This window comes from Salvelinus alpinus, chromosome 16, assembly GCF_045679555.1.
Source record: "Salvelinus alpinus chromosome 16, SLU_Salpinus.1, whole genome shotgun sequence".
Classification (NCBI taxonomy): domain Eukaryota; kingdom Metazoa; phylum Chordata; class Actinopteri; order Salmoniformes; family Salmonidae; genus Salvelinus; species Salvelinus alpinus.
This window is the reverse complement of record NC_092101.1, coordinates 37,697,592-37,724,651: the sequence shown is the minus strand read 5'-3', so window position 1 is coordinate 37,724,651 and position 27,060 is coordinate 37,697,592. Positions and strand designations below refer to the sequence as shown.

Here is a 27,060-nt window from a genome sequence, read left to right as displayed (position 1 = left end):
GGAGGTCTACGTCATCGGCTTTCTAGGCTTCACTGAACGGATTCATTATCATCAACCTGGACTGTCTTGTCTGATTACACACACCTGGTTCCCATTTCCCCTGATTAGAATGTTATATATGTGCCCTCTGTTCCCTCTGTCTTTGTTGGTTATTGTTCCCATGTTCGTTGGTGGTGTGAGTACCTATGCGTTGGTGCAGCTGTTATGCTGCGTGCTTTATAAACTCAGCAAAGGACCCTGTCTTTCAAAGATAATTCGTAAAAATCCAAATAACTTCACAGATCTTCATTGTAAAGGGTTTAAACACTGTTTCCCATGCTTGTTATATGCACCATAAATAATTAATGAACATGCTCCTGTGGAATGGTCGTTAAGACACTAACAGCTTACAGACGGTAGGCAATTAAGGTCACAGTTATGAAAACTTAGGACACTAAAAGAGGCCTTTCTACTGACTCTGAAAAACACCAAAAGAAAGATGCCCAGGGTCCCTGCTCATCTGTATGAACGTGCCTTAGGCATGCTGCAAGGAGGCATGAGGACTGCAGATGTGGCCAGGGCAATAAATTGCAATGTCCGTACTGTGAGACGCATAAGACAGCGCTATGTGAGACGCCTAAGACAGCGCCCTCTTTACAATCCCCAAGTCAAGAACAGACTGTGGGAGGCGCATAGTACATAGTGTGAAGAGACACACACACACACACACACACACACACACACACACACACACACACACACACACACACACACACACACACACACACACACACACACGATAAGATATGCACTCTAAACACAAGTAGACATGGGTGTTGTATTGTAAACATGTGATAGTGGAGTAGTGGCCTGAGGGAACACACTAAATGTATTGGGTAAAGTGTTATGAAATGCAATATTTTAAATTGTATATAACTGCCTTAATGTTGCTGTACCCAGGGAGAGTAGCTGCTACCTTGGCAGCAGCTAATGGGGATTCTTAAATATGAAAAAAATACAGTCTTTATCAAACAATGTTATTTTTTACAACATCAAAATACGTAGTTTACACTGTACGGATGCCTGGGCCTTGTATTTTGGGGTGAGCCTAGATTGCTATAATAATAATAATCATCATCATCATCATCATCAAGCATGGACGAAGAAGAAATACAGCAAATTATGAGTATCTACCTGAAACTGCTTTATTTTAAATGGAAACTTTATGGTTTTAATAACAGAGTAATAATACTGGACAGTCAGTATATAGATACAGAGAGTTATTGACGAGTTTGACATAGACGCCCCAAGAAGCTGCATTGTAGTTAGCCTGAACAGCCACCAGTGGATGCTGTTTCACCTGTTCAAACTACAACGTAAAGTAGGGGGGGAGAGAAGGAAATGGGGACATTTATTTCAGCTATTATTTTACAGATATAAAGTAAGCTACAGTATCTTCAGCCTGCTCTGAAGTCCATTATCATATATATCTATATGTTCTTTCTTTTTTTAAACAGGTTCTGACAGTATACATGTGTGATAAATAAAACAGGTACATACAATGAAGAATTAGTAGATAAAGAAAGTGATGGAGATGGACAGGAGGGTCAAAGAGGGAAGAATAGAGAAAGACAGGGTATGCCACCCAAATGACACCCTATTCCCTATAGTGCTCTAGTTTTGAAAGACAGTGCACTTTGAAGGTAATAAGGTGCCAATTGGGATGTAGAGGTTGAAGCGTTGCGTGGGTTGAAGTTGCCCCCCAAACAACAGATTAGACGTCAGATTAATCAGCCCCCTTTGATTAGAAATGCCAACAAAACCTGACCTGACCCCAGAAAAATCCACTCAAAAACTATCTTTAGTCCACTTTTGATATTAAGGAATTAAGGATTTAACATGGTCCACACACACCAACACAGTTGTGAAGAGGGCACGACAGTGCCTTTTCCCCCTCAGGAAGCTTAAAATATTTGGCACGGGCCCTCAAATCCTTAAAAAGTTCTACAGCTGTACCATTGAGAACATATTGACTGGCTGCATCACCACTTGGTACGGCAACTGCAAGGCTCCCGACCGCAAGGCGCTACAGAGGGCGAAGAGTACAGCCCAGTACATCTCTGGAGCTGAGCTCCCAGCCATCCAGGACCTCTATACCAGGTAGGGTCAGAGGAAGGCCCAAATAATTGTCAAAGACTCCAGCCACCCAAGGCATAGACAGTTCTCTCTGATACCGCATGGCAAGCGATACCCATGCACCAAGTCTGGAAAGAACAGGACCCTGAACTGCTTCTACCCCGAAGCCATAAGGTTGCTAAACAAGACTGCTAAACAGCTAATCAAATGAATACCCGGACTACCTTATTTGACCCTTTTTTGCAACTCTCTTGCACTGACAATCACACATACTTACACCCCAACACACACATATATTTTTCAACAAACTCTCCTGCACTGACTCCATGCACACACACTGGACACTCACACCACAGGAGGTTGGTGACACCTTAACTGGGGAGGACGGGCTCATGGTAATGGCTGGAGCGGAATTAGTGGAATGTTATCAAACACATGGTTTGATGCCACTCCATTTGTGCAGTTCCATCCATTATTATGAGCTGTCCTCCCTTCAGCAGCCTCCACTGACTCACACATACTTACACTGACACCCCAACACACACATATACACATAACCGTACACATGCACACTGACAACACACACGCTGCTGGCAGCCTGCTACTGTCTATGATCTATCCTGTTGCCTAGTCACTTTATCCCTACCTACTGAATATGTAGCTACCTCAATTACCTCGTACTATTTTTTTAAATATATATTTTTGTTATTATTTATCTTTAATTGCATTGTTGAAAATCCTATATCTTGAAAACTTGACTGGTGACAAAACCTTTTGGGACTGTATCAAATCACATTTAATTTTTAAAATGCTTGGTAAACAACAGGTGTAGACTAACAGTGAAATACTTACTTATGGGTCCTTTTCCAAGAAGCATCATATGATGTGGTAACTGACACTTTGCTTCTTGAAATTCCAATATGTTGAAAACTTGACTGATAACATGCAAAACATTTTGAACTGTATTAACAGTAGACTAATGAAAAAATACCAATATATACACTTAACAAAAATGTCAACACAACATGTAAAGTGTTGGTCCCATGTTTCATAAGCTGAAATAAAATATTCCAGAAATGTTCTACACGCACAAAAAGCTTATTTTCTGCTGATGAGTATTTCTGTCTGTAATAAAGCCCTTTTGTGGGGAAAAATTCATTCTGATTGGCTGGGCCTGGCTCCCCAGTGGGTGGAGCTGGCTCCCCAGTAGGTGGGCCTATGCTCTCCCAGGCTCACCCATGGCTGCACCCCTGCCCAGTCATGTGAAATCCATTGATTAGGACCTCATTTATTTATTTCAATTGCCTGATTTCCTTATATGAACTGTCACTCAGTAAAATCTTTGAAATTGTTGCATGTTGCATTTATGTTTTTGTTCAGTGTAGTTTTTGAGTGGATTTTTCCTTTAACAACAACTTGGTGGGTAGGATCTGTAAATGTGACAAGTTGCAGTAAGGTAAAAGTTATAGATAGCCCTTGTCTGCATCCCAAATGTCACCCTATTCCCCAGTGCACTACTTTTGATTAGGGGCTATAGAGAACAGGGTGACATTTGAGACCCACACCATGTTTCTCTGATCCGATCAGCATAGCCAGGTAAACACAGACCTGAAGAAAACCTATAGGTCCAAGACAGAGTCCTGGGGTGAGAGATTACTTATATTTCTGGTACTTTCTCTCTTTCTCCCCTCTCTCCCTCCCTCCCTCCCTCCCCTCTCTCTCTCTCTCTCTCTCTACTGCTCTGCTTCTCCTCTTGCTCCTTAAAAGGTAGTGTATTATATTATAGTATATTATAGTATACTGAAAAGCCCTTTAAGTAATACATGACAATATGACATGCAGTGTTAGTAAGTCTCTAATGAACACAGTAATAAAAGTCCTGTTTGTGCTCTCCCAGGTAAAAGAAGAGGGGTCAATTTTGGAAACAATACCACATCCCTACCACTAGAGGGCATTAGACTCCAGTCCCTGCTGTTAGTTAGTCTGCTGCCCCAGGATAGGAGAAGTAGACTTTAGTCTTTGAGGAATAGACTTGGTCCTACTCCCATTTAAAAGCCCTTTAAAAGCCAGTCCATGAGTAGTGGTTCCCATTTTCTCTCTTTAGCCATTTTTGTGCCACGGCCAAGATAGTAGATTCTCGCTCTCATAGGTCCTCTGTGGTCAATAAAATAAGATTATTCCAGTTTTCAGTTGTGAGTTCTAGCACGGAGAGATTTTGAGTCTGGATTACGCCTATACTAATGGTTGACTCTCTGACACACTACCTAACTCTCTTAGAGGCTATGGGTGTATCCCAAAAGGCACCCTATTCCCTATCTACAGTAGTGCACCATACCCCTATTGGCCCTGGTCAAAGGTAGTGCACTATATAGGGAATTGGGTGCCATTTGGGACACATATCCTGTGTATTCTCCTTATAGATTAGAACACCGCTACTCTCAGGTCAGTTCAGTTTATCTGACCTCGCTGTTCAGACCACTGAATTATTTTATAACCCTTTTCTCATTCTAGGTTCCATTTCTGAAGGTTTTTGTTCCATGAGATTAGTGTTTTTTTTTGTTTTTTTTATCCAACACACTGTGCATCTCTGTGTAGTCTATGCACACTTATAGCAGGGGTAATCCAGTTATTAGTAGATTGAATAGTCTTTCCATGGGTGTAAGATCATCAGTGTGCAGCAGTAGAGAGGGACTGGTTGGTTGGTGGTCAGATGGGCATTTTAGTTCCGCTTGGCCCCCACCTGCTGCCTCAGCTTCTCCCTCCTCTTCTTCTCAATCAGCCTGGAGATGGGAGGCAGAGATGGAGCAGTTACAGAGAGAGGTTCTGTGTGAATGTGTGTGTATGTGTTATTACCTGTGGTTGCGTGTCTCCACTAGTTCACTGAGCTGATCTTGTGCTGCTCTCAGCTCCTCCAGACTCTGCTGATAGCTGTGGTCACCTCCTGACCCCGCCCTCTCCAGAACTGACACCTGACTGGACAGCTCACTGGTGCGGTCTCTCAGCCTTTGGATGGACGAGTACAGGTTCTGATCATCTTCCTCCTGTTAATCATCCAATCAGAACACAGAGTGGTGGCGTGATGCTGTTAGAACCGTTAGAACACTAAGCCACTGATGTTGTTCCAAATGGCTCCCTATACCCTATGTCCCTCAAACTCAACTCTGGACCTCGAAGTCAGTTACTCTCCTTTTTGCATTGTTTAGACCTGGGAAAACCAGCAGGCTCTGGACCTCGTAGGGTAAGATTTGAATAAACCTGCCCTTTATAATACACTACTTTTGACCATAGCTCCATGGGACCTGGTCAAAAGTAGTGCACTACATAGGAAGTAGGGTTCCATTTGGGATCCAGGCAGTATAATAATATATGGATTGGACTCCAGAGTGCCGCAGCAGTCTAAGGCACTGCATCTCAGCGCTAGAGGTGTCACTACAGACACCCTGGTTCGAATCCAGGCTGTATCACAACCGGCTGTGATTGGGAGACCCATAGGGCGGTGCACAATTGGCCCAGCATCGTCCGGGTTTGGTCGTAGTAGGCCGTCATTATAAATAAGAATTTGTTCTTAACTGACTTGCCTAGTTAAATAAAGGTTACATTTAAAAACAATAAAAAATAAACAAAATCAATTTGAGTTTGTTAGGGGATTACCTTGGCGTTGACAATCTCAATGTGAACCAGCAGAGAAGCCAGCTCCAACTCTTCAGTGTAACTGTTCTTTAGTGGAACACTCCTGTAGCCTGACAAGTCACCACACACACAGACAGTTAATATACTATAGTATTATGATATAATATTATCTACTATGATGTATCTACACACACTTCCGAAAACACACACATGCACACACACCAACCTGTTCTTAGTGAGCGGACAGGGTAGATGGCCTGAGCCAGGAAGTTGGGGTCAGAGAACATGTCCTCCTCATAGACCAAGAAACGCAGGAAGGAGAAGGACGGATTATGGACGTCAAACACAAACTGCCTCTGAACCCACACTGGGTTCAACCCATTGTCAGCTGGAGGGGGGGAGGGGTGGGGGGAGGGGTGGGGGGGAGGGAGCAAATTCAAATAGAGGGTGGGAGGGAGGAAGATAAATGTTTTCTTTTGACGTTCAGTAAGCAGGAGCCCTACTGTACAATTTAATTTAAACATTTGGAAGAAACCCAATGCCACCTGGTCAGCCCATTACAACCAGAGACAGAGGCTATGTCCCAAATGACGTTCTAACCCAGGGCCTTGGTGGAAAGTAGTGCACTATATACGGCCACAGTCAGGTTTCATGCAGTCACAGCAGGGTGCTGTGTGATTGGTGTGTGCTGTCTCATACCCACGACGTCGGTCTTGCTCTTGCTGCAGTCGTAGTCGGCCCCACACACCTCAACCTCTACAAAGGGACACACTATACTGCGGCCATTCTTAGGGAGGTGACGAGCTCCCAGTACCTGACACAGGCAGACAAACAGAAAGGGAGTGAGAGAGAGAGAGTGTGTGTGTGTGTGTGTGTGTGTGTGTGTGTGTGTGTGTGTGTGTGTGTGTGTGTGTGTGTGTGTGTGTGTGTGTGTGTGTGTGTGTGTGTGTGTGTGTGTGTGTGTGTGTGTGTGTGTGTGTGTGTGTGTGTGTGTGTGTGTTTGTTTGTTAGTTCTAGTAGTGCACACAAGAGCGTAAATAAATAAAACAGGTAAATTAAAAGTGTGTGTCTCCTGATGGAATGTCTCCTGATTGGTTGTCTGACCTGTAGTCGGATGGTGATTGGCTCTAACCTACCTGTAGCTGGATGGTGATTGGCTCCAACCTACCTGTAGCTGGATGGTGATTGGCTCCAGGCGGAGGGTGTCCTTGTCAAAGGGGTCAAAGGTGTCATCCCTCATGATGTCAGGCTGGGGCACGAAGCCACTCCCCCCACCCAGCATGAATAAAGCCTGGTTCAACTGCATGGGCTTGTCTACACACACACACACACACACACACACACACACACACACACACACACACACACACACACACACACACACACACACACACACACACACACACACACACACACACACACACACACACACACACACACACACACACACAGCATAATGTACATATAATACACAATCACATACAAATAATAAATACTTAAGCACACCACAAACACAGCTCCTGCATGGACTTGGAAAAGAGCGAGAGTCAGACACACAATCTCCCTCACCAGGTGTCTGGAAGTTGAGTGCAACCAGCTGGGATCCACAGAGCCACATGGGTAAAGGGTCGTAGTTAGAGGAGTCTAGTCTCTGTCCTCTGGGGTAGACCTGGAGCAGAACATACATTACTTAATATGTTGGTTGTGGGTTCGATTCCCGCTGGGGCTAGCTATATAAAAATGTATGCACACATGACTTTGTCGCTTTGGATAAAACCGTCTGCTAAATGGCTTATATACAGGTAACTGCCAAAATAAAGGAAACACCAACATAAAGTGTCTTAATAGGGCGTTGGGCCACCACGAGCCAGAACAGCTTCAATGCACCTTGGCATAGATTCTACAAGTGTCTGGAACTCTATTGGAGGGATGTGAACCCATTCTTCCAGGAGAAATTAAATTGTGTTAAATTAGTGTTTTGTTGATGGTGGTAGAAAACGCTGTTTCAGGCTCTGCTCCAGAATCTCCCATAAGTGTTCAATTGGGTTGAGATCTGGCGACTGAGATAGCCATGGCAAATGGTTTACATTGTTTTCATGCTCATCAAACCATTCAGTGATGACTCATGCCCTGTGGACGGGGGCATTGTCATCCTATTGGGGCAAAGACATGGTAGCCAAAATCATGGCCAGCCCAGCATTTTATATATGACCCTAAGCATGATGGGATGTTAATTGCTTAAATAACTCAGGGATCACATCTGGGTGAAAGCACCTGCTTTCAATATACAGTACTTTGTATCCCTCATTTACTCAAGTGTTTCCATTATTTTGGCTGTTACCTGTATATTATAATATATATTATTAAATGATTAGAATATTATATTACCCGGGAGAGCTGCCGACGGTTATACTGCAGGAACCGCTTCCCTCTTGCCCGCGTGGCAAACTTCTCTGCCTTGGTCTCTGGGAATGATGACATATCCCGGAAACATGCCCGCTCTGTCCCGATCTCTGGAAGGGAGACAAAACAGGGTCACACACGCACACACACACACACGCACACATACATACATACACACACAAACACACACAAATGGTCCATTTAGAGAGGTATAGGTAGAGAGGTAGAAAGAGGATAGGTAGAGAAGTGTGTCAGTTCTTACTCTCTTCGTTGAAGGGGACAGGTCTACAGTAGACCACCAGCTCAGAGAGCTCCAGTGCGATTTTCTTCCTCCTCTCCATCTGCTTCTCTTCCTGCATCTGTTACCATGGAGACCAGACCACACCGCCAGCATCAACACCAACACATCAGAGCTTCTTTCCTATTTTTAGGGTACCTGCACTGATATCTGACCGTACATTTCATATAAACTACAGTAAGAGTACTACAGTTCTTCTCTGAGCTGCAATTAATGAGATATAGAGTAGCTACTGATTCTCAGGATAAGGTACAGATGATGTGTGGTGGGGTTCGAACCTGTATATGTGTGTGTGTGTGTGTGTGTGTGATGCATTACTAATCTGTTTGTGTATGTGTAAGTGTGTGCGTCCATGTGGTGTGTATGTTTGTGTGCCCATGCCTGTATGTGTACAGTATATAAGTGTTTCCGCTGCGCTCATTTAACTGTGGCGATCCACCACAGAAAAATCATTGCCACTATGCAGTTTTAATGGCCTTTGTTAAAAAGATTGCACCATTTTTAGCAGCTTCATGGTTAAGCACATTACCTCTCTGCAATTTACCATGAGTGCATAGGGGGCTAGTGGGGATAAATGTAACACTGGTAACTTGGGGTAAAACGTCACCCTACCTCAAAATAATTTTGACATTAAGTGGTTTGGGCCATAAAATTCATCAATAGGATGCTAGCTAGTTAAAAGATCACATTTGGGATCTAGCTAATGATTAGGCCAATAGGGTCAAAGCAGATAGGCAACCCCAGGCTTCAGCCTACCAACTTTTCCCAGCTACATATTTTTCCAAAGGAAACACGGGTATATACAGTGTATATACAGTTGAAGTCGGAAGTTTACATACACCTCAGGCAAATACATTTAAACTCAGTTTCACAACTCCTGACATTTAATCCTAGTAAAAAACTCCCTGTCTTAGGTCAGTTAGGATAACCACTATATTTTAAGAATGTGAAATGTCAGAATAATAGTAGAGAGAATTATTTATTTCAGCTTTTATTTCTTTCATCACATTCCCAGTGGGTCAGAAGTTTACATCCACTCAATTAGTATTTGGTAGCATTGCCTTTAAATTGTTTAACTTTGGTCAAACAGTTCGGGTAGCCTTCCACAAGCTTCCCACAATAAGTTGGGTGAATTTTGACCCATTCCTCCTGACAGAGCTGGTGTAACTGAGTCAGGTTTGTAGGCCTCCTTGTTCGCACACGTCTTTTCAGTTCTGTCCTTAAGCCATTTTGCCACAACTTTGGAAGTATGCTTGGGGTCATTGTCCATTTGGAAGACCCATTTGCAACCAAGCTTTAACTTCCTGACTGATGTCTTGAGATGTTGCTTCAATATATCCACATAATGTTCCCCCCTCATGATTCCATCTATTTTGTGAAGTGCTTCAGTCCCTCCTGCAGCAAAACACCCCCACAACATGATGCTGCCACTCCCGTGCTTCACGGTTGGGATGGTGTTCTTCAGCTTGCAAGCTTCCCCTTTTCCCTCCAAACATAACGATGGTCATTATGGTCAAACAGTTCTATTTTTGTTTCATCAGACCAGAGGACATTTCTCCAAAAAGTACGATCTTTGTCCCCATGTGCAGTTCCAAACCATAGTCTAGCTTTTTTATGGCGGTTTTGGAGCAGTGGCTTCTTCCTTGCTGAGCAGCCTTTCAGATTACGTCGATATAGGACTCGTTTTACTGTGGATATAGATACTTTTTCCTCCAGCATCTTCACAAGGTCCTTTGCTGTTGTTCTGGGATTGATTTGCACTTTTTGCACCAAAGTACATTCATCTCTAGGAGACAGAACCTCCTTCCTGAGCGGTATGGCGGCTGCGTGTTCCCATGGTGTTTATACTTGCGTACTATTGTTTGTACAGATGAACGTGGTACCTTCAGGCGTTTGGAAATTGCTCCCAAGGATGAACCAGACTTGTGGAGATCTACAATTTGTTTCTGAGGTCTTGGCTGATTTCTTTTGATTTTAGGCCTTGAAATACATTCACAGGTACACCTCCAATTGACTCAAATGATGTCAATTAGCCTATCAGAAGCTTCTAAAGCCAAGACATAATTTCCTGGAATTATCCAAGCTGTTTAAAGGCACAGTCAACTTAGTGTATGTAAACTTCTGACCCCCTGGAATTGTGTTACAATGAGTTATAAGTGAAATAATCTGTCTGTAAACAATGGTTGGAAAAATGACTTGTGTCATGCACAAAGTACATTTTCTAACTGACTTGCCAAAACCATAGTTTGTTAACAAGAAATTTGTGGAGTGGTTGAAAAACGAGTTTTAACGACTCCAACCTAAGTGTATGTAAACTTCCGACTTCAACTATATATATATATGTGTGTGAGTGTGTGTGTTCTCCTGCGTACGTGTATGGGTGTGCTTTCATTTGTACATGTGTGTGCAATACAGTATTAACCCGTGCATCTGCGTTCTGTGTGGCCTCTCTGATCTTCCCCACCCAACCAGTCAGGTCCTCCAGGGTGTCTGCAGCAATGTCCAGTGGCTGGCCAGGGTGAATTGACATCTGCTGGGAGTGGACGGTGAACACATATGGCCTGGAACTCTTCCCATCCTTCTGAACCACTACAGAGAGATATGGAGAGAGGAAGAGATGGAGAAAGAGAGAGAGAGGGAGTTACACATACACACACTCTTATTTCCAGTGGTGTAAAGTACTCAAGTAAAAATACTTTAAAGTACTACTTAAATAGTTTTTGGGGTATATGTACTTTACTATTTACAGTACCAGTCAAAAGTTTGGACACACCTACTCATTCAAGCGTTTAAAATATATATTTTTTTCAGCATTGTAGAATAATAGTGAAGACATCAAAACTATGAAATAACACACAAAATCATGTAGAAACCAAACAAGTGTCAAACAAATCAAAATGTATTTTATATTTGAGATTCTTCAAAGTAGCCACCCTTTGCCTTGATGACAGCTTTGCACACTCTTGGCATTCTCTCAACCAGCTTAATGAGGTAGTCACCTGGAATGCATTTCAATTAACAGCTGTTAAAAGTTAATTTGTGGAATTTCTTTCCCTCTTAATGCATTTGAGCCAATCAGTTGTATTGTGACAAGGTAGGGGTGGTATACAGAAGACAGCCCTATTTGGTAAAAGATCAAGTCCATATTATGGCAAGAACAGCTGAAATAAGCAAAGAGAAATGACAGTCCATCATGATTTTAAGACATGAAGGTCAGTCAATTTGGAAAATGCCAAGAACTTTTAAAGTTTCTTCAAGTGCAGTCGCAAAACCCATCAAGTGCCATGAAGAAACTGCCTCTCATGAGGACCACCACAGGAAAGGAAGACCCAGAGTTACCTCTGCTGCAGAGGATAAGTTCATTAGAGTTAACAGCACCTCAGATTGCAGCCCAAATATATGTTTCACAATTTTCAAATAACAGACACATCTCAACATCAACTGTTTAGAAGAGACTGTGTGAATCAGGCCTTCATGGTCAAATTGCTGCAAAGAAACCACTACTAAAAGACACCAATAAGAAGAGACTTGCTTGGGACAAGAAACACGAGAAATGGACATTAGACTGGTGGAAATCTGTCCTTTGGTCTGATGAGTCCAAATGTGAAATTTTTGGCTCCATCCGCCGTGTCTTTGTGAGAAGCAGAGTAGGTGAACGGATGATCTCCGCATGTGTGGTTCCCACCGTGAAGCATGGAGGAGGAGGTATGATGTTGTGGGAGTGCTTTGCTGGTGACACTGTCTGTGATTTATTTAGAATTCAAGGCACACTTAACCAGCATGGCTACCACAGTATTCTGCAGCGATATGCCATCCCATCTGGTTTGCGCTCAGTGGGACTATCGTTTGTTTTTCCACAGGACCCAAAACGACCCAAAACACACTTTCAGGCTGTGTAAGGGCTATTTGACCAATAAGGAGAGTGATGGAATGCTACATCAGATGACCTGGCCTCCACAATCACCCGACCACAACCCAATTGAGATGGTTTGGGATGAGTTGGACCGCAGAGTAAAGGAAAAGCAGCCTATAAGTGCTCAGCATATGTGGGAACTCCTTCAAGACTGTTGGAAAAGCATTCCTCATGAAGTTGCTTGAGAGAATGCCAAGAGTGTGCAAAGCTGTCATCAAGGCAAAAGGTGGCTACTTTGAAGAATCTAAAATCTAAAATATATTTTGATTTGTTTAACACTTTTTTGTTACTACATGACTCCATGTGTATTATTTCATAGTTTTGATGTCTTCACTATTATTCTACAATGTAGAAAATAGTAAAAAGTAAAGAAAAACCCTTGAATGAGTAGGTGTGTCTAAACTTTTACTTTAATTTCACTACATTCCTAAAGAAAATAATGTACTTTGTACTCCATACATTTTCCCTAACACCCAAACGTTTTTGTTACATTTTGACAGGAAAATCAAGAGAACATCCCTGGTCATCCCTACATCCCTACTGCCTCTGATCTGGCGGACTCACTAAACACAAATGCTTCGTCTGTAAATTATGTCTGAGTGTTGGAGTGTGCCCCTGGCTACTGAGTGTTGGAGTGTGCCCCTGGCTATCTGTCAATTTAAAAAAAACTTAAATTGTGCCGTCTGGTTTTCTTAATATAAGTCATTTGAAATGGTTTAAACTTTTACTTTTGATAATTAAGTACATTTTAGCAATTGCATTTACTTTTGAAACTTACGTATATTTAAAACCAAATACTTTTAGACTTTTACTCAAGTAATATATTACTTGGCGACTTTCACTTTTACTTCAGTCATTTTCTATTAAGGTATCTTTACTTTTACTCAAGTATGACAATTTAGTACTTTTTCCACCACTGCTTATCTCTGTAAAACTACCCAATAGGGGGTTAAACATACAGACCGCTACCACTCACTGGGCCGCACCTACGTGGCAGGTTGGCACATCAGTTACACACAGACTGACCTACGTGGCAGGTTGGCACATCAGTTACACACAGACTGACCTACGTGGCAGGTTGGCACATCAGTTACACACAGACTGACCTACGTGGCAGGTTGGCACATCAGTTACACACAGACTGACCTACGTGGCAGGTTGGCACATCAGTTACACACAGACTGAACTACGTGGCAGGTTGGCACATCAGTTACACACAGACTGACCTACGTGGCAGGTTGGCACATCAGTTACACACAGACTGACCTACGTGGCAGGTTGGCACATCAGTTACACACAGACTGACCTACGTGGCGAGTTGGCACATCAGTTACACACAGACTGACCTACGTGGCAGGTTGGCACATCAGTTACATACAGACTGACCTACGTGGCAGGTTGGCACATCAGTTACACACAGACTGACCTACGTGGCGAGTTGGCACATCAGTTACACACAGACTGACCTACGTGGCAGGTTGGCACATCAGTTACACACAGACTGACCTACGTGGCAGGTTGGCACATCAGTTACACACAGACTGACCTACGTGGCGAGTTGGCACATCAGTTACACACAGACTCACCTACGTGGCGAGAAGGCACATCAGTTACACACAGACTGACCTACGTGGCGAGTTGGCACATCAGTTACACACAGACTGACCTACGTGGCAGGTTGGCACATCAGTTACACACAGACTGACCTACATGGCAGGTTGGCACATCAGTTACACACAGACTGACCTAAGTGGCAGGTTGGCACATCAGTTACACACAGACTCACCTACGTGGCAGGTTGGCACATCAGTTACATACAGACTGACCTACGTTGCGAGTTGGCTCATCAGTTACACACAGACTGACCTACGTGGCGAGTTGGCTCATCAGTTACATACAGACTGACCTACGTGGCAGGTTGGCACATCAGTTACACACAGACTGACCTACGTGGCAGGTTGGCACATCAGTTACATACAGACTGACCTACGTGGCAGGTTGGCACATCAGTTACATACAGACTGACCTACGTGGCGAGTTGGCTCATCAGTTACATACAGACTGACCTACGTGGCAGGTTGGCACATCAGTTACACACAGACTGACCTACGTGGCAGGTTGGCACATCAGTTACACACAGACTGACCTACGTGGCAGGTTGGCACATCAGTTACACACAGACTGACCTACGTGGCAGGTTGGCACATCAGTTACACACAGACTGACCTACGTGGCAGGTTGGCACATCAGTTACACACAGACTGACCTACGTGGCAGGTTGGCACATCAGTTACACACAGACTGACCTACGTGGCAGGTTGGCACATCAGTTACACACAGACTGACCTACGTGGCAGGTTGGTACATCAGTTACACACAGACTCACCTACGTGGCAGGTTGGCACATCAGTTACACACAGACTGACCTACGTGGCAGGTTGGCACATCAGTTACACACAGACTGACCTACGTGGCAGGTTGGCACATCAGTTACACACAGACTGACCTACGTGGCAGGTTGGTACATCAGTTACACACAGACTCACCTACGTGGCAGGTGGGCACATCAATGAAGCCCTTGAGAAATGTTCCTAGTGGACTGCTCTCTGTAGACTGGACCAAGAAACAGGAAGTCAAAGACACAGGAAGCAGGAAGTCAGGACATGAAGTTAGCTTCATTCCCCTCTAACTGCTGTAGAAGGTGTGTGTATCATGAATGCATGAACAAGTCTATGTATGGCCTATGTTTGCCTATACTATAACGTACTGCCTCGTCTCCTGTCTCGCGGGCGGGTGAGTTGGGGACTTCGTCTACGTAGTTGGCAGGAAACCACAGCTGCTTCTTCCCTCCGTAATCACCTCGCCACCTAGGGGCCGGTGGAAGGAATCCACGATTTAAAGACAACTCAGAGAAATATTATATTATCAACTCCATTCATCAACCCACATTGGTTTTCATCCATGCAGAAACGTAACCGGGGTGACCAATGTGCACTCTTAAGCCAATCAATGACATTGAGTAATCATTAAGTGCCATGGAGATATGGAAACCCTGTTCCACTCACCAGCCTCCTTCCTGCTTGTCCACGCTGAGGATGAGGGCCTGTTTGGGGAAACACAGCTCGTCGTCCCTCTGGGCTCTGTAGTCATACAGGGCCTTGACCGTACACTGCAACACAAGACCACAACACAAACACTAAATCATACAGGGCCTTGACCGTACACTAGAGGTCTTCATGGATCCACCTGTACACGAATACCCGAGACACGATCCGGGACCCGAGTGGGTCCTGATCCAGAATTCTAAATAATGTCACGGTTCTGGGTCGGATCTGATATGATTGTCAAGGGTCTCGGACATATTTATGCTGCTACTTTTGCTTTTCACAAGAGTGGCGTGTGTAGCTTGTTGTTGTTGATGGCCAATCAAAAGTCATCAAAGCGGCAGTAGGTTACAGTGATAGAGCCTCTGTGTGGCAAAAGTTAGGATATGTCTAATCAATGGAAGGTGGAATTAAAATGATGGAATTAAAAGTTAAAGGAGAAGGATAGGCTACAACGACCAAGAGCCAACAGCTAGGCTGCAACTTAATATTCTGAATGGAGTTATTGGTCACAACTTGTAGACTTGTTTATGTGCTGCTGTGCGGTTTGTTGCTAACCTTACTTTGCTATCTGCCAACTTTACGGTTTTTACTTTTGAATTACCGTTATATATTTTTATATTTTGCCTCGCTCAACTTTTTCACCCCGGACATGGTTTGTCAGGACCTCCACCAGCCGAAGCTAAGTAATAACATTAACATTATACCTTCTTATTGCAGTCGCTGTACTCATAATATACAGGAGAACGATCGCCTTACGGCGAGGATAGCTGTGCTGCAAGCCCAGCTTCAGACGCAATCGTTAGGCAAGGGTAATTTCAGTGTATGAAAGGATGAAACAGCGTCTGTGCCACCAGTAAGTACAGATAGTAGTATAAATCCACTCGCACAGTCCCCGCAGCCGGACAACTTTCTCATGGCTTCTGGAAGGAAATGCTGTAGGAATGCTCAACCGGTGTCGCTCATTCAGCCGACAGAAACTTTCAACCGGTTCTCCCCATTAAGCAACGGGTCGAAGTCAGAGGCCGAGCCTTCTCTGGTCTCTACTCCTCCCGTTACGGGGTCTGAGACGCCGAAGCCTCCCACCATTAGCTCTGACAAATTGAAAACCCTAGTCATTGGCGACTCCATTACCCGCAGTATTAGACTTAAAACGAATCATCCACACTGTTCACCAGGGGGCAGGGCTACCGATGTTAAGGCTAATCTGAAGATGGTGCTGGCTGAGGCTAAAACTGGCGAGTATAGGGATATTGTTATCCACGTCAGCGCCAACGATGTTAGGATGAAACAATCAGAGGTCACCAAGCGCAACATAGCCTCAGCGTGTAAATCAGCTAGAAAGATGTGTCGGCATTGAGTAATTGTCTCTGGCGCCTTCCCAGTTAGGGGGAGTGATGAGCTCTACAGCAGTCTCACAACTCAATCGCTGGTTGAAAACTGTATTCTGCCCCTCCCAAAAGATAGAATTTGTAGATAATTGGCCCTCTTTCTGGGACTCACCCACAAACAGGACCAAGCCTGGCCTGCTGAGGAGTGACGGACTCCATCCTAGCTGGAGGGGTGCTCTAATCTTATCTACGAACATAGACAGGGCTCTAACTCCCCTAGCTCCACAATGATATAGGGTGCAGGCCTGCCAGCTTAGTGGAGTCTGCCACTAGCACAGTCAGTGTAGTCAGCTCAGCTATCCCCATTGAGACCGTGTCTGTGCCTCGATCTAGGTTGGGCAAAACTAAACATGGCGGTGTTAACCTTAGCAATCTCACTGGAAAAAAGACCTCCTCCATTCCTGTCATTATTGAAAGAGATCGTGATATCTCACATCTCAAAATAGGGATACTTAATGGCAGTTATAGGCAATGAACTAATCACTGATCATAATCTTGATGTGTTTGGCCTGACTGAAACATGGCTTAAGCCTGATGAATTTACTGTGTTAAATGAGGCCTCACCCCCTTGTTACACTAGTGACCATATCCCCCGTGCATCCCGCAAAGGCGGAGATGTTGCTAACATTTATGATAGCAAATTTCAATTTACAAAAAAAACAGCTGCGTTTTCGTGTTTTGAGCTTCTAGTCATGAAATCTATGCAGCCTACTCAATTACTTTTTATAGCTACTGTTTACAGGCCTCCTGGGCCGTATTCTGCGTTCCTCACTGAGTTCCCTGAATTCCTATCGGACCTCGTAGTCATGGCAGATAATATTTTTTGGTGACTTTAATATTCACATGGAAAAGTCCACAGACCCTCTCCAAAAGGCTTTGGAGCCATCATCGACTCAGTGGGTTTTGTCCAACATGTCTCCGGACCTACTCACTGCCACAGTCATACTCTGGACCTAGTTTTGTCCCGTGGAATACATTTTGTGGATCTTAATGTTTTCCCTCATAATCCTGGATAGTCGGAACACCCTTTCATTACGTTTGCAATCGCAACAAATAATCTGCTCCGACCCCAACCAAGGACCATCAAAAGTCGTGCTAGAAATTCTCGGACAACCCAGAGATTCCTAGATGCCCTTCCAGACTCCCTCCACCTACCCAAGGATGTCAGAGTACAAAAATCAGTTAACCACCTAACTGAGGAACTCAATTTAACCTTGCGTAATACCCTAGATGCAGTCGCACCACTAAAAACAAAAAACATTTGTCATATTGTTATTTTTAGCTCCTTTGCACCCCAGTATCTCTACTTGCACATTCATCTTCTGCACATCTATCACTCCAGTGTTTAATTGCTAAATTGTAATTATTTCGCCACTATGGCCTATTTATTACCTCCCTAATCTTACTACATTTGCACACACTGTATATAGATTTTTCTATTGTGTTATTGACTGTACATTTGTTTATCCCATGTGTAACTCTGTGTTTGTGTCGCACTGCTTTGCTTTATCTTGGCCAGGTCGCAGTTGTAAATGAGAACTTGTTCTCAACTGGCCTACCTGGTTAAGTAAAGGTGAAATTAAAAAAATTAAAAAAATAAGAAACTAGCTCCCTGGTATACAGAAAATACCCGAGCTCTGAAGCAGGCTTCCAGAAAATTGCAACGGAAATGGAGCTACACCAAACTGGAAGTCTTCCGACTAGCTTGGAAAGACAGTACCGTGCAGTATCGAAGAGCCCTCACTGCTGCTCGATCATCCTATTTTTCAACTTAATTGAGGAAAATAAGAACAATCCAAAAGTTATTTTTGATACTGTCGCAAAGCTAACTAAAAAGCAGCATTCCCCAAGAGAGGATGGCTTTCACTTCAGCAGTGATAAATTCATGAACTTCTTTGACGAAAAGATCATGATCATTAGAAAGCAAATGATGGACTCATTTTTAAATCTGTGTATTCCTCCAAAGCTCAGTTGTCCTGAGTCTGCACAACACTGCCAGGACCTAGGATCAAGGGAGACTCATTTTTAAGACTATAAAACTTCAAGCTGCATACTGGACCCTATTCCAACTAAACTACTGAAAGAGCTGCTTCCTGTGCTTGGCCCTCCTATGTTGAACATAATAAACGGCTCTCTATCCACCGGATGTGTACCAAACTCACTAAAAGTGGCAGTAATAAAGCCTCTCTTGAAAAAGCCAAACCTTGACCCAGAAAATATAAAACAACTATCGGCCTATATCGAATCTCCCATTCCTCCCAAGAAATGTTTAAAAAGCTGTTGCGCAGAAACTCACTGCCTTCCTGAAGACAAACAATGTATACGAAATGCTTCATTTGGAAACCCAAATTGGTCTACACGGACAAGTTCTAGCCTGGTTCAGATCTTATCTGACGAAAAAATATCTGTTTGTTTCTGTGGATGATTTGTCCTCTGTCCTCTGATAAATTTCGGTGTTCCCTCAAGGCTCCGTTTTAGGACCACTATTGTTTTCACTATATATTGTCCCTCTGGTGATGTCATTCGAAAACATAATGTTAACTTTCACTGCTATGCGGACAACACACAGCTGTATATTTTGATGAAACATGGCGAAGCCCCAAAATTGCCCTCCCTGGAAGCCTGTGTTTCAGACATAAGGAAGTGGATGGCGGCAAATGTTTTACTATTAAACTCGGACAAAACAGAGATGCTAGTTCTAGGTTCCAAGAAACAAAGAGATCTTCTGTTGAATCTGACAATTAATCTTGATGGTTGTACAGTCGTCTGAAATAAAATTGTGAAGGACCTCGGCGTTACTCTGGACCCTCATCTCTCTTTTGACGAACATATCAAGACTGTTTCAAGGACAGATTTTTTCCATCTACGTAACATTGCAAAAATCTGAAACCTTCTGTCCAAAAATGATGCAGAAAAATGGATCCATGCTTTCATCACTTCTAGGTTAGACTACTACAATGCTCAAATTTCAGGCTAATCGGATAAAGCACTAAATAAACTTCAGTTAGTGCTAAACAAGGCTGCTAGAATCTTGACTAGAACCAAAACATTTGATCATATTACCCCAGTGCTAGCCTCTCTACACTGGCTTCCTGTTAAGGCTAGGGCTGATTTCAAGGTATAATGCTAACCTACAAAGCATTACATGGGCTTGCTCCTACCTGTCTTTCAGATTTGGTCCTGCCGTACATACCTACACGTACGCTACGGTCACAAGACGCAGGCCTCCTTATTGTCCCTAGAATTTTTCAGCAAACAGCTGGAGGCAGGGCTTTCTCCTATAGAGCTCCATTTTTATGGAATGGTCTGCCTATCCATGTGGGATACGCAGACTCGGTCTCGATCGTTAAGTCTTTATTGAAGACTCATCTCTTCAGTAGGTCCTATGATTGAGTGTAGTCTGGCCCAGGAGTGTGAAGGTGAACGGAAAGGCACTGGAGTAACGAGCCGCCCTTGCTGTCTCTGTCTGGCCGGTTCCCCTCTCTCCACTGGGATTCTCTGCCTCAAACCCTATTACAGGGGCTGAGTCACTGGCTTACTGGTGCTCTTCCATGCCGTCCTTAGGAGGGGTGCTTCACTTGAGTGGGTTGAGTTACTGACGTGATCTTCCTGTCCGGGTTGGCGCCCCCCCTTGGGTTCGTGCCGTGGGGGAGATCTTTGTGGGCTATACTCGGCCTTGTCTCAGGATAGTAAGTTGGTGGTTGAAGATATCCCTCTAGTGGTATAGGGGCTGTGCTTTAGCAAAATGGGTGGGGTTATATCCTGCCTGTTTGGCCCTGTCCGGGAGTACTGTCGGATGGGGCGACAGTGTCTCCCGGTCCCTCCTGTCTCAGCCTACAATATTTATGCTGCAATAGTTTATGTGTCGAGGGGCTAGGGTCAGTCTGTTATATCTGGACTATTTCTCCTGTTTTATCTGGTGTTCTGTGTGAATGTACAGTAAGTATGCTCTCTCTAATTGTCTCTCTTTTTCTCTTTCTTTCTTTCTCTCGGGGGACCTGAGCCCTAGGACCATGCCTCAGGACTACCTGGCCTGATGACTCCTTGCTGTCCCCAGTCCACCTGGTCGTGCTGCTGCTCCAGTTTCAACTGTTCTGCCTGCGGCTATGGAACCCTAACCTGTTCACCGGACGTGCTACCTTGTCCCAGATCTGCTGTCTTCAACTCTCTAGAGACAGCAAGAGCGGTAGAGATACTCTGAATGATCGGCTATGAAAAGCCAACTGACATTTACTCCTGAGGTGCTGACCTGTTGCACCCTCTACAACCACTGTGATTATTATTATTCGACCCTGCTGGTCATCTATGAACATTTGAACATATTGGCCATGTTCTGTTATAATCTCCACCCAGCACAGCCAGAAGAGGACTGGCCACCCCTCATAGCCTGGTTCCTCTCTAAGTTTCTTCTTAGGTTCTGGCCTTTCTAGGGAGTTTTTCCTAGCCACCGTGCTTCTACACCTGCATTGCTTGCTGTTTGGGGTTTTAGGCTGGGTTTCTGTACAGCACATTGTGACATCAGCTGATGTAAGAAGGGCTTTATAAATAAATTTGATTGATTGATTTTTAGGAAGAAAAAGTGCATGCACTGCAGCCTCAATTAGCCTAGCTAGCTAATGTTAGCTAGCTTAACTAACTTCTCCCGGTTTAATGCAATCAAGACAGGTACTACGTCATAATATTTGATGATAAATAACCTAGCTATGGCAGCTATTAGTCTACTACAGTGTGAGTTGGCTTGTTGGTTGGTTGCTGTCTCTCATCTCTCTTCCTCCCTGCTCCCCGTGTCACTCGCTCACAGTACGGCCCCTCTCCCACATGCTAGAGCGACACCTCTCTCCCTCCTCTCACGTTTTTTCAGCTCTGGTTAATAAAGTAGCTTAAAAAATGACTTTTCTGCTGCTTGCATCACTTGGATCGGATCGGACTGGATCTGGATCCGACGAGGTCTATACAGAACGGGTTTAGTTGTCCTCGGGTCTGTTCGGAACGGTTCTTTAAATTAAAATAAAATATTTAAGCATATTGGGATCCTGTTTGGACCCGTGAAGACCTTTACAGTACCACAACATAAACAACTGCTGAAGACCACAAGTCAAACATGAATGACCACAACTTCAATATCAATGACCACAACCTTTCCTCTACTGCCCAAATTATAAAATATGTCATTGGCACACACCAGACACAGGCATGCCCAAACCTACGAATGTCAGTTTACTCACACACACACACACACAGAGAATATAATATTTCACTTACCCGAGCCGTGGGCATCTTGTTGGCCTCGACGTAGAAATGTGGGGTCCTGACTTCATACAACGCTCCATAGTCTAGCTCCTGAATAGAGAGAGATATACAGTAGGGATACGTAATAATACACTGCTCAAAAAAATAAAGGGAACACTTAAACAACACAATGTAACTCCAAGTCAATCACACTTCTGTGAAATCAAACTGTCCACTTAGGAAGCAACACTGATTGACAATAAATTTCACATGCTGTTGTGCAAATGGAATAGACAACAGGTGGAAATTATAGGCAATTAGCAAGACACCCCGAATAAAGGAGTGGTTCTGCAGGTGGTGACCACAGACCACTTCTCAGTTCCTATGCTTCCTGGCTGATGTTTTGGTCACTTTTGAATGCTGGCGGTGCTTTCACTCTAGTGGTAGCATGAGACGGAGTCTACAACCCACACAAGTGGCTCAGGTAGTGCAGCTCATCCAGGATGGCACATCAATGCGAGCTGTGGCAAGAAGGTTTGCTGTGTCTGTCAGCGTAGTGTCCAGAGCATGGAGGCGCTACCAGGAGACAGGCCAGTACATCAGGAGACGTGGAGGAGGCCGTAGGAGGGCAACAACCCAGCAGCAGGACCGCTACCTCCACCTTTGTGCAAGGAGGAGCAGGAGGAGCACTGCCAGAGCCCTGCAAAATGACCTCCAGCAGGCCACAAATGTGCATGTGTCTGCTCAAACGGTCAGAAACAGACTCCATGAGGGTGGTATGAGGGCCCGACGTCCACAGGTGGGGGTTGTGCTTACAGCCCAACACCGTGCAGGACGTTTGGCATTTGCCAGAGAACACCAAGATTGGCAAATTCGCCACTGGCGCCCTGTGCTCTTCACAGATGAAAAAAGGTTCACACTGAGCACATGTGACAGACGTGACAGAGTCTGGAGACGCCGTGGAGAACGTTCTGCTGCCTGCAACATCCTCCAGCATGACCGGTTTGGCGGTGGGTCAGTCATGGTGTGGGGTGGCATTTTTTGTGCTCGCCAGAGGTAGCCTGACTGCCATTAGGTACCGAGATGAGATCCTCAGACCCCTTGTGAGACCATATGCTGGTGCGGTTGGCCCTGGGTTCCTCCTAATGCAAGACAATGCTAGACCGCATGTGGCTGGAGTGTGTCAGCAGTTCCTGCAAGAGGAAGGCATTGATGCTATGGACTGGCCCGCCCGTTCCCCAGACCTGAATCCAATTGAGCACATCTGGGACATCATGCTTTAGTCCAGGTCTGGGAGGAGATCCCTCAGGAGACCATCCGCCACCTCATCAGGAGCATGCCCAGGCGTTGTAGGGAGGTCAGACAGGCACGTGGAGGCCACACACACTACTGAGCCTCATTTTGACTTGTTTTAAGGACATTACATCAAAGTTGGATCAGCCTGTAGTGTGGTTTTCCACTTTAATTTTGAGTGTGACTCCAAATCCAGACCTCCATGGGTTGATAAATTTGATTTCCATTGATAATTTTTGTGTGATTTTGTTGTCAGCACATTCAACTATGTAAAGAAAAAAGTATTTAATAAGAATATTTCATTCTTTCAGATCTAGGATGTGTTATTTTAGTGTTCCCTTTATTTTTTTGAGCAGTGTATAATAGATCAGATCTGAAAATACACACATTCAAGCTGTGTGTGTGTGTGTGTTACCGTGGTGCCCATGCGGTCCAGTGTGTCTTCGTTGATGGGGTAGCGCAGCCTCATTTTGCGGTACAGGGGGTGTTTCTCATAGTAGCTGACCAAGTCAACCAGACTCTCGAACTCTGCTGAGCTACCCAACATGAACATACGGCCCTCCTGCTGGATACGACAGTGTTTGATCTTACCCTCTGCCCTACTGAGAGAGAAGGGGGAAAGGGAGGGGGAGACAGGGAGAGAGGGGAGAGTGGACAGGGAGAGGGAGAGAAAGGGGGAGGGGAGAAGGAGGGGGACAGAGGGGGTGCAATAGAGAGAGAGTGAGGAGGCGGAGGGGAGAGGGGAGTTGACAGAGAGAAAGTGAGAGAGGGGAGTTGACAGAGAGAGAAGGGGGAAAGCGAGGGGGAGAGAGAGAGAGAGAGAGAGAGAGAGAGAGAGAGAGAGAGAGAGAGGGGAGAGTGGACAGGGAGAGGGAGAGAGAGATGGGGTGGAAGGTCAGAGATGTATAGTGTAGTGTAAAATAAAAGGTTTGGCATGGGCCCTCAGATCCTCAAAAGGTTCTACAGCTACACCGTTGAGAGCATCTTGACTGGCTGCATCACCGCTTGGTATGGCAACTGCTGGCATTCGACCGCAAAGCACCACAAATGGAAGTGCGTCTGGCCCATTACATCACTGGGACCGAGCTCCCTGCCATCCAGGACCTCTATACCAGGCAGTGTCAGAGGAAGTCCCAAACAATTGTCAAAGACTTCAGCCACCCAAGCCACAAACTTTTCTCTCTGCTACCGCATGGCATGCTGTACCAGTGAACCAAGTCTGGATTCAACAGGACACTGAACAGCTTCAACCCCCAAGCCATGAGACTGCTAAAGAATACTGCTACAGTTGAAGTCGGAAGTTTACATACACTTAGGTTGGAAACATTAAAACTCATTTTTCAACCACTCCACAAATTTCTTGTTAACCTTTCACGAGCCTCTACCCCGGGTCCGGGATCACCCCCCACCCCCCCCACACACTGATTAGCATAGCTAGCATAGCTTCACAAGTAGATAGTAGCATCTAAATATCATTAAATCACAAGTCCAAGACACCAGATGAAAGATACAGATCTTGTGAATAAAGCCACCATTTCAGATTTTTAAAATGTTTTACAGGGAAGACACAATATGTAAATCTATTAGCTAAACACGTTAGCAAAATACACAATTTCTTTGTCCACCATTTTTTTCTCTCCACCAGTAGCTATCACCAATTCGGCTAAACTAAGATATTGATAGCCAATAACCAATAAAAAACCTCATCAGATGACAGTCTGATAACATATTTATGGTATAGGATAGGTTTTGTTAGAAAAAAGTGCATATTTCAGGTAGAAATCACAGTTTACAATTGCACCGACCATCACAACTCGACTAGAATTACTATAGAGAGCAACGTGTATGACCAATTTACTCATCATAAAACATTTCATAAGAATAGACAAAGCATAGCAATGGAAAGACCCAGATCTTGTGATTTCAGACAATATTTCAGATTTTCTAAGCGTTTTACAGCGAAAACACAATAAATCGATAAGTTAGCATACCACATGTGCAAACGTTACCAGAGCATCGATTCAAGCCAAAGAGAGCTATAACGTAATCATCGCCAAAATATATTAATTTTTTCACTAACCTTTTCAGAATTCTTCCGATGACACTCCTGTAACATCATTTTACAACATACATATAGAGTTTGTTCGAAAATGTGCATATTTAGCCATACAAAACCGTGGTTATACAATGAAAATACTAGCAAATCAAGCCTCAAAATGTCGGACGTCATCTTTCAGAGTGATCTAGTTTAATCGAAAGCTAATCATATACTTGACTAAAAAATACAGGGTTGACAGGAATCGAAAGACAAATTAGTTCTTAATGCAACCGCTGATTTACATTTCTAAAATTATCCTTACTGTGCAATACAGGGTTCGCCAAGTGAAGCGATAACAAACAAAATGGCGGATTATGCGTTTAAAATATTTCGACAGAACAACGATTTATCATATTAAATATTTCTTACTATGTGTCATGTTTTGTCATTGATTATCATGTCTTGTCCCTGTGCTTCCCTTCTATTCGTTTCCCTCTGCTGGTCTTATTAGGTTCTTTCCCTCTTTCTATCCCTCTCTCTCCCTCCCTCTCTCCCTCTCTCGCTCTCTCTCTCTATCGTTCCGTTCCTGCTCCCAGCTGTTCCTCATTCTCCTAACTACCTCATTTACTCTTTCACACCTGTCCCCTATTTTGCCCTCTGATTAGATTCCCTATTTCTCCCTCTGTTTTCCGCTTCTGTCCTTGTCGGATCCTTGTTTGATGTTTGCTGTTCTGTGTCCTTGTTCCGCCCTGTCGTGTTTTTGCCTTCTTCAGATGCTGCGTGTGAGCAGGTGTCTATGTCAGCTACGGCCTGTGCCTTCCCGAAGCGACCTGCAGTCTGTGGCCGCGTCTCCAGTCGTTCCTCTCTACTGACGAGAGGATTTCAGTTTTCCTGTTTTGGATTTACCTAAGATAATATCCAGGAGTATCGGTTTTTGTTTAAGACTGGAATAAAGACTCTGTTTCTATTAAGTCGCTTTTGGGTCCTCATTCACCAGCATAACAGAAGGATCCGACCTAGAATGGACCCAGCGACTACGGATTCTCGCAACACTGCCGTCGAGTTCCAGGGAGCAATGCTCGGCAGACACGAGCAGGAATTGTCTGCTGCTCGTCATGCCGTTGAGACCCTGGCCGCTCAGGTCTCCGACCTCTCAGGACAGTTTCAGAGTCTTCGTCTCGTGCCACCAGCTACTTCCTGGTCTTCCGAGTCTCCGGAACCTAGGGTTAATAACCCACCATGTTACTCTGGGCAGCCCACTGAGTGTCGCTCCTTTCTCACCCAGTGTGATATTGTGTTCTCTCTCCAGCCCAACACATACTCAAGAGAGAGAGCTCGGATCGCTTACGTCATATCACTCCTTACTGGTCGGGCTCGGGAGTGGGGCACAGCTATCTGGGAGGCAAGGGCTGAGTGTTCTAACGATTATCAGAACTTTAAAGAGGAGATGTTACGGGTTTTTGATCGTTCAGTTTTTGGGAAGGAGGCTTCCAGGGCCCTGGCTTCCCTATGTCAAGGTGATCGATCCATAACGGATTACTCTATAGAGTTTCGCACTCTTGCTGCCTCCAGTGACTGGAACGAGCCGGCGTTGCTCGCTCGTTTTCTGGAGGGACTCCACGCTGAGGTTAAGGATGAGATTCTCT

At 44.5% G+C, this 27,060-nt stretch overlaps 1 protein-coding gene across 2 annotated transcripts in view; it reads right to left on the bottom strand.

Annotated features, from left to right (window-relative positions):
• Positions 1–1,159: 1,159 nt before the first annotated feature.
• LOC139541446 (1-phosphatidylinositol 4,5-bisphosphate phosphodiesterase gamma-1-like) overlaps positions 1,160–27,060 on the bottom strand; it is a 79,927-nt gene continuing 54,026 nt past the window's right edge. For both annotated transcript variants that reach the window (XM_071346107.1, XM_071346106.1), the window contains exons 20-34: positions 23,792–23,975; positions 22,117–22,194; positions 15,425–15,528; positions 15,127–15,226; positions 14,906–14,972; positions 10,869–11,035; positions 8,411–8,507; positions 8,134–8,258; positions 7,315–7,414; positions 6,914–7,059; positions 6,445–6,559; positions 5,972–6,133; positions 5,767–5,855; positions 4,969–5,156; positions 1,160–4,895 (exon numbers count right to left, since the gene is read on the bottom strand). In XM_071346107.1, coding sequence (XP_071202208.1) covers positions 4,835–4,895; positions 4,969–5,156; positions 5,767–5,855; positions 5,972–6,133; positions 6,445–6,559; positions 6,914–7,059; positions 7,315–7,414; positions 8,134–8,258; positions 8,411–8,507; positions 10,869–11,035; positions 14,906–14,972; positions 15,127–15,226; positions 15,425–15,528; positions 22,117–22,194; positions 23,792–23,975 — 1,783 coding nt within the window. In that variant the 3' untranslated portion in view covers positions 1,160–4,834. The remainder of the gene's footprint in view (positions 4,896–4,968; positions 5,157–5,766; positions 5,856–5,971; positions 6,134–6,444; positions 6,560–6,913; positions 7,060–7,314; positions 7,415–8,133; positions 8,259–8,410; positions 8,508–10,868; positions 11,036–14,905; positions 14,973–15,126; positions 15,227–15,424; positions 15,529–22,116; positions 22,195–23,791; positions 23,976–27,060) is intronic.